Source organism: Cetorhinus maximus, chromosome 12, assembly GCF_964194155.1.
Source record: "Cetorhinus maximus chromosome 12, sCetMax3.hap1.1, whole genome shotgun sequence".
NCBI lineage: Eukaryota > Metazoa > Chordata > Chondrichthyes > Lamniformes > Cetorhinidae > Cetorhinus > Cetorhinus maximus.
In genome coordinates, this window is record NC_135890.1 from 70342485 (window position 1) to 70357665 (window position 15181).

At 40.6% G+C, this 15181-nt stretch overlaps 1 protein-coding gene across 1 annotated transcript in view; it reads right to left on the reverse strand.

The window, feature by feature from the left end:
* The window catches only part of pisd (phosphatidylserine decarboxylase), a 108685-nt gene that overhangs the window by 79006 nt on the left and 14498 nt on the right, over positions 1 to 15181 (reverse strand). The window contains exons 2-3 of the mRNA XM_078553846.1: positions 13876 to 13949; positions 3880 to 4061 (exon numbers count right to left, since the gene is read on the reverse strand). Coding sequence (XP_078409972.1) covers positions 3880 to 4061; positions 13876 to 13949 — 256 coding nt within the window. The remainder of the gene's footprint in view (positions 1 to 3879; positions 4062 to 13875; positions 13950 to 15181) is intronic.

A 15181-nucleotide genomic window follows, 5' to 3' on the forward strand; every position in this document is an offset into this window, starting at 1 on the left:
TAAACTCCATCTGTATATCCTCTTTATATCTTCCCCACAACCTGCTTTCCTATCTATCTTTGTATCATCAGCAAATTTGGCTACAATAAGTCAGTCCCTTTATCCAAGTTATTAATATTGGTTGCAAATAATTGAGGCCCCAGCACTGACCCCATGCCACTCTGCTTGTTTCAGAACCTGAAAATGATCCACTGAGCCCAACTGTTTCCTGTTAGTTAGCTAATCCTTTATCATACTAATATGTCACCCTCAACACCATGACCTCCTATCTTGTATAGCAACCTTATATGTGGTACCTTATCGAATGCCTTTTGGAAATCTAAAATCACTACATCTACTGGTTCCCCTTTATCCACCCTGCTTGTTACATCCTCAAAAGGGCTCTAATAAATTTTTCAAATATGATTTCCCTTTCTCAAAATAATGTTGACCCTGCCTGATTGCATTAATTTTCTAAATGCCCTGTACCTACCTCCTTAATAATGGATTCTAGCATTTTCCAATGACAAATGTTAGGCTGACTGGCCTAAAGTTTCCTACTCTCTGTCTTCTTCCTTTCTTGAATAGAGGTATTACATTTGTTGCTTTCCAATCCAGTGGGGCCTTTCCAGAATCTAAGGAATTTTGGAAGATTGCAATCCACTTCTTTTCTAGGATGAAAGCCATCGGGTCCAGGGACTTGTCAGTCTTTAGTCCCATTAGTTTTCTGAGTACTACTTCTACTGTGAAGACAGGTACAAATACTTGTTCAAAGTCTCTACCATTTCCTTGTTTCCCATTATTAATTCCCCAGTTTCACTCTCTAAGGGCCAATGCTTATTTTAGCTACTCTTTCCCTTTTTATCTATTTATAGAAGCCTCTACTGTCTATTTTCATTTCATGCTGGTTTTCTCTCATACTCCAATTTCTCCCTTTATTTTTTTTGTCATGCTATGCTGGTTTCTAAAATTTTCCTAATCTTCTGGGTTACTATTAATCTTTGCAGCACTATGCATATTTTCTTTCAATTTGATACCACGCTTAACTTCCTTAGTTAGCCACTGATGTTGCATCATCCTCGTAGGGTCTTTCTTTCTCAACATAATATATCTTTGCTGAGAGTTATGAAATATCTCCTTAAATATCTGCCACTGCTTCACTGTCTTACCTTTTAACCTATTTTCTCATTCCACTTTAGCCAGCTCTGTCTTCATACCTTTTTAATTGCCTTTATTTAAGTTTAAGACTTTAGTTTCAGACCCACAGCCTCCATAAAATGATAAAATTTCACATTCAGTTGATCACTCTTACCTGGAAAATCCTTTACTATGTCATTAATTAATCCTGTCTCATTACACCTTACTAAAATAGCCTGTTCCCTGGTTGGTTCCAGAACATAATGTTCTGAGAAACTGTCCCAAATACACTATGAACTCATCCTCCAGGCTACCTTTGCCAATTTGATTTGTCCAATCTATACCAAGATTAAAATCTCCCATGATTATTACAGTACCTTTCTTACATGCCCTCTTTATTTTTTGATTTATACTGCATCCTACAGTGTAGCTGTCAGAGGGACTATAAACTGCTCCCACCAGTGAAAACTTCCCTTTGCTATTTCTTACTTACCCCCAAACTGATTCTACATCTTGGTCATCTGAACTAAGATCATTTCTCACTACTGTACTGATCTCTTTCTTTATTAACAGAGCTACCCCCACCTCCTTTTCTCTCCTTCCAAAATGTCAAATGCCCTAGGATATTCAGGTCCCAGCTGTGTTCGCTTTGCAACTGTCTCTCTATGGAGTCTGCAGCCTCCCAGTTTCCCCCAGGCTACCGGCTCTGAATGAAGCAGCAATGTGGTTACCTCGGCAATGTCTTCTGAGGCAACCACTGCTGCTGTTGGAGAAATCCAGAAGCATATCCAGCTTCAAGTGCAAGAGGGGGAAAAATGAAACAGCAGCTTCATTTTTAGTTAAACTCTTTTGTTGCAAATTGGAAATGGCAAGGCTTACTCAATGTGTCTCTCAACGTAATCCCCACTGCATTGTATTTTACAAAAAATGAGGTTGTTGTGAAACTGAAAGCAGCAAAGAGGATATTGTAAACTAGGTTAGCATTGAAACAGAATTTTGGCATGCTTCTTAACGTATGCACAGTAATAACAACTACACTAAATAGAAAATTGAAGTTATGGCCAACAGCGCTATTTGAGTAAGTTCCCTTATATTAAAACTACTCAAACAAAAATGTGCTCTTGGAAAGCACTATAAACAAGGGATATCTGTGTAGATATAAAACTAATAGCAGATAGGGAAAAACTGCCCTTCTGGCAAGTGAGTCAATAACGAAGTCATAGATTTAAAATCATTCGCAAAAGATCTAGGGGAGATGGGGAAAATTTTCACCTACAAAAGCACTGACCAAAAAGATGGTGGGGCTGTTCTATAAATAATTTTGAAGTGGGGCTCGACAGGTACTTTAGGATGAAGAACCTACAGGGTTACAACAAAAAGCAGGGGGCATGGGAATAAGTATGACTGCTCTTTTAAACAACCAGCAGAGGCATGATGGCCAAATGGCCTCCTTCTTGTGCTATAAGTCATCATTCTGTAAAGACTGTTATCAAATCCCAATTGGTTATTCAAGAACAAAGTCAAGGATAAGAAAAAGCCTTGGCAATCAGTACCCTCATTCTGCTCCCGTATCCTTTAATGGGTAAGTAAAGCCCATTCCTCCAGTACCACATCCCTTAAGTGCCCTCACTCCCCCCAAATCTCATCACTTCAGCACTTCCCCCCACCCTGAAGTCCATCCTCCAGTGCCCTCACTTTACCACTGAAGATCACTGCAGTATCCTCTGCCCCAAAGCCCTCATTTCTACCGCCCAGTATCCCAAAGCCCATATTCTCCATGGAAACCCTTTTCTCCAGTACCCTCATTCCCTGTTATCCTAGTACAGTCAATCTTTTATTGAAGCCCATCCCATACGTACCCTTATTTTCCCACTGAAGCCCTTTTCTTTGGTATCCTGCTATTCTCCCAAACCCCATTATCCCAGTACACTCACTCTAGGCTTCCAGTTCCCCAACTCTCCCATCAAATCTCTTTGGTGAGCATTTCTAAGTATACATTTATTATTTTACCTTCAGTTTCACCCTCAGTTCTTATTTTAATCGTCAGTGTTTCTGATCCTGCCCTGTCCAGTTGTAGCTCATTTCTCCTGTACCAATGTAGTTTAAAAAAACAATAATTTAATTAAACAGTTAACCACTCACTTATTCCCATAACTTTAGGTGAACTTCTTAGCTCTATCAGAGTTCAGCCCAAGAGAGTTTCTCTTTCCTTTTCCTAGTGCTGCTTCAATCAATTTTTGACCAGCTCAGTTTCTTTCCCATATAATTTTTTGTCATATGGTCTATTACTAGTCTATTCATGCTCTCTTCAGTATCTTCAAACTAAAGCTCCACTCCCCCATTCCACTTTTTAACCACTGTGGGATTTTTTTGTTCTATATTAGTCTATTTTCTAAACAGTAATAGGATACAATGTAAAAAGATATAAAATTGTTTGAAAATAAATTCACTCTTTCCAGGTTATATAAACTGCCTAGAAAGTATAAAGACAAGAGGAGACGGTGGGGGTGGGGATGAACAGCAAGTGTTACAGAAGAATTCTCTACAAAAACTTGATGACTTAACCATAAAATCTGTACAGGATCCAAACTGAGCCAAGTGGTTTTACAATGGGATTACATCAAAGTTATCTAAAGTTTCATTCTTTAACACATGGTGTGCTGCACTCGATTGCCATCTGATTATTTAAAGGGAGGGCCTTTGTCCTAATACAGTAAAACAAGCACCATTGATGGCGTCCAGTCACCATGCCCATTGACCCACCTGCCAGTCAGACGCTAAACTCTCTTCCACCAGCCCTTCTAATCCACTGCGCTCCAGTTCTCGCTGCTTGTACTTATGGTACTGACAGTATCCCACATACCCGCCGCTAGTGGCCACGAACACGTGCAAAGGACGAACACGAGTCACAATTCCAAAAGAGATCATCTGCAGAATCCGGTGATCTGTTTGGACCGAAAACAAGTGGAGATTATAACGTAAATTAGAGTAACCTGCCAACAGCCAGTTTTATCACTAGTACAGTCTTCATAAACACTATGAGCAGTATAATAATTTTTGATTTTCCAAACTTGAGTTGCACCTGGAGAGAATAATTTGAACTGTATAACACAAGAATGAAGCAGCTGATAATAATAGGTTTCAACTTGGCAAGAGGAATTTGAGGTAATTAATCAAGAGCTGCATTTGAAAAGCAACTCATTAAATCTTATCGACTTAAGCACAACTTTTCCTACAACACAGTAAATAAAACGGAACAGATGTGTAGTAGAAGATCAATATTGAGCTAAAATATCGAGGTAATCCTGCCACATTTATTGTGGCGACCACACTTAGAATAATACTATGCACAGTTCTGATTGCTACAGTACAAATAGGATATTACAGCTAGTGAAAGGATACAAAAAAAAAGAGAACCAGAATGACTGAGGAGATAGAGGTATTGGAATATGAGGACTAATTATGTCCTCACTGGAAGAGAGAAAATCAAGAGGTGGTATCGCAACTATTTTAGGATTGCAAGAGGGACCAGATAACATAGATCAAGGCAAACTATTTCACCTCGTCTTGTAGAACTAGCGGCTTACACTAGGGGAAGAAAGTAAATCAAAATTAATCTGCAGAAACAATATTTCAATGAGCAAGTGGTCAATCTACAGCATTGATCAATGTTCCCTCTAACTTCTGTTTGCTGCTATGCAGCTAGCTTGTTGCACTGTCTGGTCCCTTTAAGATTTACGCACAACTGCACGTGTGCACCTGAAAGAGAACGTTGCATGTCTGCGGCCTGTTTTTTCCTTGCATGGCACATTTCCAATTGCTGTGCTTGCAGCTTAGAGGGAACATTGGCACAGACTCCCTAGGGAAATGGCGAAAGGAGTTAGCACTGATTCATTCAAATTACATAGATCTCTTTCAGAAAATATGGTAACATTTTGGGATACAGTATATGATTAATTTGAGACGATGTATGCCTGAGAGATATCCACCTCTGGATTTCCTCACCTCATGACTGGAGTTATTGTAGGCTAATTCATAGAGATTAATTGCTATGATTAACCAAGAACTCCATTACCGGAGGTGGTGAACTAGATGGGGCAATGGTCTTTTTTTTAAACCGAGTCTACTACACAAACAGGCCATTCAGCCCAAATTCACTAAGCCAGCATGTGTGCTCCACATAAGCCTCCTCCTACCCTTCTGGTCTTAAACCAATCAGTATATCCTTCTATCCCTTTCTCCCTCATGTGCTTATCCAGCTTTCTCCTAAATACATCCATCCTTAACTACTCCTTGTGGTAGCAAATTCCATATTCTTACTACTTTTTAAAGAGTTTTCTCTGCAACTCCCTATCAGATTTATTAGACACTATCTTATATTTATGATCTCTAGTTTTGGTTTCCCCCACCAGTGGAAACATCATCTCTACTTCTATTCTACCAAACTCATTAATTATCTTAAAGACCTCTCTATAAGTCAGTCCTTAGCCTTAGTACCATTTACACTCTTATCTTCCCCACCCCTTCGAGTGTAAGCCTCTAGTTCTCTTATCCAGACAGTATACAGCCCCAATGTTTTACCTGACACCTATCTACATTCAAACTCATTTGCCAATTACATACCTATGCTGCAAGTATATTAATGCCTTCTTGTATTTTGTCACATTTTTCCTTTGCATTACGTTATATTTGTGTTTCTTTGAATTACACAGTCAAATTTGGTGTTGTCTGCAAATTTAGAAATTGTGCTTCTAATTCCTGAGTCTTACTCATTAATGTAAATTATGAACAACATTGGTCCCAGCATTGATCCTTACGGAACACAACTTCCGACCTTTTTTCCAGTCTGAATAGCCACCTTTAACTCCTATTCTGTTACATAACCAGCTTACTTTCCATTCTGCCACTTCTCCTGATTCCACATTAGTCAGGAGTCTATTTTCCAGCACTTTATCAAAGCCCTTTAGAATATCCAAAGATATTACATCTACTATATTACCCTTACTACTCTTATTTTTCCAATGAATTCAGTTAAGTTTGGTCAAGTATGATCTTCCGTTTTGATTCCATGATGGCTTATATTTTCAGCTTCTCGGTGCTTCTCTGTTACATCTTTGAGTAAGGATTCCAATATTTTTCCTGCCATCAACATTAAGCTAACTAGTCTATAGTTCCCTGGACAATCTCCCTTTTTAAATATAGGAATAACATTAGTTGTCTTCTAGGCCTCCAGATCTATTGCCTTTTCTAATTAATTTTTCTTAGACATTCAAACAATATGCTCTGCTATCTCTTCCCTAACTTATTTTAACATGCATGGAGAAAATCAGAGCAGGGATTTTATCCTCTAAGTTTAATTAATTCATCAATTCCCTCCCCTCATTCTATTTAAATATATTTTTATATCTTTTTTGATCTCTTCTCCTATATCATGCCTACCTCGTTAGTCTCCCTAGTAAGTACTGAGGCAAAGTAACGATACAATATTTCTGCTGGTTTGCTGTCATTGTCCATGAGTTTATCTTGCGTCTCCTTTGGTAGTCCCATTCCTTTCTTCATTTTCCTTTTATTTATGTGTCTGTAGAACACTTTGCAATTTATTTTTATATCCTGGCTAATTTAATTTTGTAGTTCATCTTTGCTTTCCTAATTGTTTTTTGACTTCTTTCCTAACCTTTTCACAGTTCCTTTCATTATTCTCTCCTTTATTGTCTATGTACTTAGTGTTTGCCTTTCTTTCTCTATTCATTCTTGTTATTAATTGGTCAGTTTGTTCTTGATTATAGATAGAAAGGTATTTGTCTCAAACCCTGTCAAACAGCCTTAAATATTTCCCACGGTCGTTCTTTCTCTCTAACTGAAATTTTTCCCCCCCCCGCAATTTACCTTCCTTAGTTCCATTCGCATCCCTTCAACATTATTATTTTTCTAATCTATTACTTTGGTCTTTGTCTTACTTACATCTTTCTCAATTATTTTAAAGTTTAAGTTGTAATTGCTATTGCTTATATACTCCCTGATGCTTACTGCTCTTTTCTGTTCTGGTTTATTTTCCTTTACTAAATTCAGCAGTGATTCAGCTCATTTGGCCTCTTACATAGAGCACATCAAACACTCCAATCTTTTTCTCCTTTCCCTATCTCCTCAGTTCATTTTGAAATAGTTGAAATCTCCCATGATCATTAAATGCCTAAATATTTATCCTTCCAATTCCTTTCCACTATTAGGTGGTCTGGAAATTATCCTTTTGCTATTGATTCCTTCTCAGCCTTTGTCTTAGTTCATATCTTGACGTTAGGTTCTGTTTCTATCTTGACATTAGATATTTCCTTGTACTACTGCTATTATGTTGTCTCTATTTAGTACAGCCACTTCTTTCTGCCTTCCCTATTCTTTCTAACCTGCAAAATTCAACTGCCAATCCTGTTCTTTATGCAGCCATGTTTCAATTATTCCTATTGTTGGGAAAACCATATCTTCACAAACTGTATTTTTCTTTTAAAATTTGGAAGGAAATTGCATTATTTGGACACCCCCCCCAAAAAGGACTGGGAACAAGAATGCCTTTTCCAAGAAATCACCTGACTAGCATGGTACTTGAGGGGGGGAAGAGCTGTTTGCACTGCCATTATTTTAATGGATGGACAAAACCTGGTTTAATGGCAAACGCTAGTGATTTACTGGAAATCACATGACTGAGATGAGCTTTAAGGTTTGAACTTGGTTTTTTTTGAGTTCAGTTGGGGATGGACTGAGAAAGTAAAAAGCTGCCCAGCTTGTATGTGCCTTGCCTTGCCTGAAATAGAGGGGTCAGGAGCACAGCTAAGAATCCTCATCTCAGTGGAACTTGTCTATCTTTGGAAACCCAAGGGGCTGAGACGAGAAGGATTGATCTGGCTATATTCTCCTCCACGCCGAAGCTTTGTTGGCAAGAACCTACAGACAACTACTGGGACCACTGGTCTTCACATGAGGGAGGTCTAGATCGACAGCGTTGAAACCCTGTGAACTTTATCCTTTATTTTATCCTCCAGAGCCCCCCTCTGTAGAGACCTTGTTTATCTTGTGTGCGCGCACGTACGCACGCACGTGTGCAGGGGTGTGTGCGCGTGCACACGTGAGCATGTGGGGGGTGCGTGTGTGGATATTTTTAAAAAGGATAGATAGTTATAATTCCAGATTACAATTGTGTTAACCAGTGCCTGCAACTGGTTTTTAAAAAAAATTTGCTTTACAATAAATCAATCATTCTGATTTTATTGAAATTAGCCTGGTTAAAGTCTCTTTCATTCTGGGTCCAACAGTAGCAAAGGTAAATAACTGGCCATTTTGGTGAGTGAATTAAACTTTTAAACTAATGGCGCGACCTGTGGAGCAGTGGGGCTAGATAATCTGCACACTCCTCCCATCCCGGTCGTAACACTACCATCCAGATTCTCAAATTATTGCTTCCAGTTCCCCCATTGTGTTTCATCCAGCAGTTTCTATGCTCTTACATCAACATGCTAAATAAGCTGAATGAGAACATCAGCACTTCAGGCTCCTTAATTTCTAAGTGCAAAAATTTAGGTAGATAAAGCTATACTCATAAGCGGTAGCCAACATCTGTACAGACAAAACTTTATCTTCTCCTTCCTTTCAGGAACCTACAAGCCCAACTGCTCCCTGGCTAAGAAAGCATGCTCCTCCACTATCTTCCAGTCCTCTTCTGTCTGCCCCAGGCCAGTAGGGTGTGCACGAGAGCGAATGATTCATCTAAACTCCTGGCAATTCAACAGTGCCCCCAAGAGGAGCCACATAGGTTTATAGCTGCTTTGTGCGTTTTGAAAATTACAAATGATATATAGCTTTATGCATACTTTTAACATCTAGTGTACACTACAAACCCCATATTCCAAGCCAGGTAGCTTAGTAACGGATGAGCTTTTTGTACCCAACACTCGTACCAGTCAGACACAGATCACAGATCCATCAGTTCTTTAACCACTGCTAGAGGGAAGAGTAAATGTTATTTATAAATGGTTTAAGCACACATGCTGCCAGGATGAGTGCATCACTGAACTCATCTGCTGACTTGGAGTTAATCCAGCAAGTAACCAAGCCACACAAACTACAAGGTTTCAGGTTTGATCACCTTTGCAGAGGTAGCTGATATCAAGTCAGAGCATGAGGGATGGGTATGGCAACTGACTCAGTGCTCTCAGATTAGCATGTGGAAAAATCGGTCAGGGTTCCTATTGTTATCCTACTCCTGCTGGAAGTACGTGTGGATATCCTTAAGACAGGGCTGGGCTCTGCTGTGGTAAATCCTGCACTTAAATATTTCAACAACACTCAGTATGTGGTCACACACTTTAATAATAGGTTTTTAAGCCAGGTGCCTCCATCTCAACAAGGAAACTTAAAGATCATCCAGATAAGTCTCTAGTCAACAGTGGTGGCCAAGGTGTTAAAGCTGAGGAACTCAACAATGTGGATGTTCAAATGTCAATAGCTATGATCGTCATTACCTGATACTAACGTTGCACGAATGTTACATGCGCTCAAGTCAAGCCTCGATATTGTCCGGGTCCTGCTGAGGGCTATATGAGTAGACTGAACTCAGTCTTCACAGGGTTTGCTGTGCCAATGACACCTTGATGTTGAGGGCACCTCTCCTCTGGTATTCAGTTCTTGCTCAGGTCAAGGCTTTAGGGAGGACTTGAGCTAGATGATTCTGTCAGTGCTGAACTGTTTGTCAGCGAACAGGTTATTGGTGAGGTGGTATCACATGATGACTCCTACAGCAGGAGGTGGGTAGGGCAGGAATTGATTGATTTAGATTTATCAGTTTTTTTCTTTATTCTTTCATGGGATGTGGGCATCGCTGGTAAGGCCAGCATTTGTTGCCCATCCCTAATTGCCTTTGAACTGACCTTGCTGGGTCATTTCAGGGGGCAGCTAAGTGTCAAAGACATTGCTGTGGGTCTAGAGTCACATGTAGGCCAGACCAGGTAAGAATAGCAGATTTTCTAAAGGACATTAGTGAACCAGATGGGTTTTACAACAATTGATGATAGCTTCATGGTTGCCATTACGGAGACTAACTTTAGATTCCTGATTTATTAATTAAATTTAAATTCCCACCAGCTGCCGGGGTGGGGTTTGAACCCATGTCCCCAAAGCTTTAGCCCGGGTCTCTGGATTACTAGCCCAGTGGCATTACCACTATGCCACCGTCTCCCCACAGGTAAGAAATATCTAGATAACTTTCACTGCCAGTGTCATAGCAGCACCAGAGCAGCTTGGTAGGTAAACAAGTAACTGTTTAGGTATTACATTATCAATGGTCTTGCAACCCTTGATGTACCCAGAGCACACAGTCACTTCTTAATGTTGCATAGGGCAAACTAATTTGACTGGATACCAGTATCTTATGAAAGTGGAGACTACAGGAGGAGAAGACTCATCAACTCTTCACTTGCAAACATTTCGAACTTTGTCTCTTGCACACATGTGCTGGACCTCACCATGCTTGAGAATGGAGATGTTCATGTAGCCTCCCCCTCCTCTTGTAAATTGCTCAACAGTCTGTTACCATTCTTAACTCATTCTTAATATTATTCTACTATAATTCTCATAATACAATCAAGCAAAGTCAACATGGTTTTGCAAAAGGGAAATCGTGTTTAACAAATTTATTAAAGTTCTTTGAGGGTTTAACAAGCAGGGTGGGTAAAGGGGAACCAGTAGATTTGGTGTGTTTGAATTTTTGAAAGGCATTCGATAAGATGCCAGGTGTTGAGGGTAGTATATTAGCATGGATAGAGGATTGGTTAACCAACAGGAAACAGAGTCGGGATAAATGGATCATTTTCAGGTTAGCAAACTCTAACTAGTGGAGTGTCACAGGGATCAGTGCTGCCTCAACTATTTATGATCTATATTAATGATTTAGAAGAAGGGACAAACAGTATTGTCAAATTTGCTGATGATACAAAGATAGGTGGGAAAGCAAGTTGTGAGGAAGATACAGAAGAGTCTATGAAGGTATATAGATAAGCAAGTGGGCAAAAATTTGGCAGGTGGAGCATAATATGGGAAACTGTGAGCTTGTCCACTTTGGCAGGAAGAATAGAAAACATTGAACACCAGAATACGATTTAAATAGAGATAGGGAGGGACTGTAGAATGCTGTGGGACAGAAGGATCTGGGTGTGCTTGTACATGAACCACAAAAAGTTAGCATGCAGATACAGCAAGTAATTTAGGAATGCAAAATAAATTTTGGCCTTTATTGCAAGGGGGATGGAGTACAAAAGTAGGGAAGTCCTGCTACAACTGTACATAGTATTGGTGGGACCACACAAGAGTACTGTGTACAGTTCTGGTCTCCTTACTTTAAAGAGAGACATACTTGAAATGGAAGCAGTTCAGAGAGGGTTCATTATGCAGATTCTTGGGATGAAGGGATTATCTTATCAGGAAAGGTTGAGCAAGTTGGGCCTAAACACATTGGAGTTTAGAAGAATGAGAGGTGACCTTATAGAAACATAAGTTTCTGGGGGCTTGACAGGGTAGAAGTTGAGAGGATGTTTCCCCTCCTGGGGAAATCTAGAGCTAGGGGGCACAGTTTAAAAATAAGGGGTCTCCCATTTAAGACAGAAATGAGGAAAAAATTCTTCTCTCAGCAGGTCATTAGTCTTTGGAATTCTCTCCCATGGAGGGCAGTGGCAGCTGGGTCATTGAACTTATTCAAGGCAGAGTTAAACAGATTTTAGATCTACTAGGGAGCCAAGAGTAAGGGGGCAGGTAGGAAAGGGCAATTAAGGTCACAGTGAGATCAGCTATGATCTTATTGAATGGTAGAGCAGACTCGATAGGCTGAATGGCCTACTCCTGCTCTTATTTCTTATGATCTTAACTGGATATGGCAGGGTTACACAGCTTTGTTCTGTCGATCGTGGACTGTCTAGCTAGTTTTGGTGTATAGCATGCAGGTAGCCCTGTGCGATAAGCTTCCTTGCAAGTAGTCCACTTTAGTGGACACAGATCGTAACAATGCTGATGAAGGGTCATTGACCTGAAAATTGAACTATTTCTCTCGCTCAACCAATGCTACCTAGTTTGCTGAGTGTTTCCAAGATTTTGTTTTTTTAAAATTTCACATATATTGCATAGCTAGGCTGCTTACTGCACTGGGATGGTTACAACTTGACATTTACAGATTTCCATCTGCTTGGGGCTGACTATAGTTGTGCAGTTCTCATTGAGCTTGTGAAGTTCCATCAGTGAGGCTTTTAGTTGGTTGGAGCCAAGCTCTGGGTCTGCCCTTATAATAACCTGGATTGAGTGAACCCACGTGACTGGAAGTGACTGCATGCAGAAGGATTGAATGCTCTAAAGACTGCCATTTTGGTCTTGTAATCCTCCTTATACTGGCCTGAGCTCTTGTGGTGCCATTTTGTCCGGGGATCAGATGTTCCAATTCCTTCAAGGAGAATATGATGGGCCCTGGTAGCCACACAGGGGCTTGGGCTGCTGATGGCAGTATTTGTGGATGATGACAATTCAGGCAAGCCCCAGTAAGTGATCTTCAGAAGATGGGTGCAGTCGGAGTCTCTTAACTCAAGGGGCTGGACCAGGAGGCCTAGAATGGGCTCTTGGCTCCTCCAACTTGTCCAGCAGGTTCCAAATCTGTGGCGGTAAGACAACTGGAAGCTTCACATCAGCCACCTGTAAATCTCACTGCAGCTACTGGTCTTCTTTGCCTCATTAAGTACTTCTTCGATGCTGAATCCACTGATCTGGACTCTGGGCGCTATTTGCTTGCAGTATACAATGTGGAGTCTGCCCTAACATAGCTGAACCACTACCGGGTTAAAGTTTAGTGTCGGCTGTGTAGAACACTTGCTTTTAAGTCAGGAGGTTCTGGGTTCAAGTTCCACGTCATATACTTGAGCGTATAATCTAGCTCGATACTCCAGTGTCATACTGAGTGAATGCATCACTGTCAGAGCTGCCGCCTTTTGGGTGAGTCTTTAAAATAAGGCCCCACCTGCTCTCCCAGGTGAACTTAAAAAGATGATATGGCACTATTTCAAACAAGAGCAAGGGAGTTTTACCAGTGTCCTGGCCAACATTTATCCCTCAACCAACATCACTAAAAATTATCTAGTCATTTGTCTCATTGCAGTTTGTGGAATTCTACTGTATGCAAATTGGTTTTTGTGTTCATTGGGTTCTCAGGTCACTATTCTTTTCCAATAGGGTCTAACAATCATAGAGCCACAGTACTGGTCAGCATCATGAGCAAGTTTTTAAAAAATTCTTTCATGGGGTGTGGGTGTCACTGTCAAGGCAAGCATTTGTTGCCCATCTCTAATTGCCCTTGAACTGAAATGGCATAACAAGCCACTCATAGGGCCATTAGGAGTTAACCACATTGCTGTGGATCTGGAGCCACATGTAGGCCAGACCAGGTAAGGATGGCAGATTTCCTTCCCTAAAGGACATTAGTGAACCAGATGGGTTTTTACAACAATTGATGGTAGTTTCACTACTGAGACTAGCTTTCAATTACATATGTTTACTAATTAATTGAATTTAAATTCCACCAGTTGCCACTATGGCATTTGAACCCACGTCCCCTGGGCTTTAGCCAAGGCCTCTGATTTACTAGTCCCATCTCCCCTCTGTAAAGACATTGTTATGAGCCACCTTTCTAAGACATTTAATGAACTCCCCGCCATAAAGTAATCAGACAAATTGCATACTCACAATTGGAAAATCTCCGAATGGACGGCCTTGAGCAGTACAGAGTCAGCAAGGGAAGGCGTACAGACCACGGCAGACTGAAAACCAGGAAAGAAAGCAGCAGCATTAAGATACAGCAGAACCAATGGCTCATACAAAACAACTGGAGCAAGCAGGTAATCCACACTTCCACCAGCCCCTAATTGACAGCTGCATTTCTGCTCCAACCTAGAGTACCCAGGACTTCACTAGTGAAACTGGATCTTATATTAACAAGGGAAAGTTCTTCTTTGCAGTGTTAGGATTCCCCACTCACCAGGTACCAGTCTCAGAGCTGAACAGACCTGCTCCTATGTCTCTTGCCACTAAGAAATGCCCAAGAGCAACTCAGCCACCTGCCAATTACACTGTTCCTCACGGGTGAAAGTTTCCCTCGATGGGATGCATCTGTCACAATGCCACCTTGGGAACGGTCAACAATGGAGAAAACACGTGCTAGTTTGTGGGTGGATTGAGCCAAACAATGACATTCAAAAGGGATAGCTCCAACCAGTGACAGGTCATCAACCCAAAACAGCAACTCTGTTTTCTCTCCACAGACGCTACCAAACCTGCCGAGTAGCATTTCTTGTTTTTTTTTCCCTCTGAAAAACCTGTACTGATTTGCAGTTTAGACACTTTCCTGGATTATTTTAGTGGTATCTCTTTTGCCTGGGAGCAAAGAGAGTGGTTCAAGCATTAATGGCTTTAGGTGTTCATTAGGCCATCATTTTCTAGCTGTACAGGTTCAGCCATTCAAACATCCAACCATGGAGATCTTCATTAAATTCAAAAGTGAAAGGAATGTGCAAAAATTGAGACAAGACAACCTGACTATCACAGAGCATCCTGCTTCTGGTTATGGATAGGGCTCAAGGTGCCTTACATATGGTATAGAGCTGTCAGCAGTCTTTTACTCATTTTCTGGAACTACATATAGGGCCAAATCTAATGGCACATGATTGCATGAAAGGCCAAATCCAACGACAGATTCTTGACTGCACTCAATCCCTTAGCTGCCTGGTAGGGCTGTCCATTAGATCCTGGTCAATTCTCACATTGACATCCTACTCAATATATTATGCTGCAATGTTTCTGGATGTAATGTTCAGCAAAACATCTATCGTATACTTCCCGAATCCAGCTGGCATGAGAAATGTCTGGAAAAAGCTATGTTTCAACAATATAAACACTTCCAAGGTAACTATAGGCCACTTAGCTTAACATCTGTCATTGGGAAAATGTTACAGTTTATTATAAAGCATGTAATAGCAGAGCATTTAGAAATACA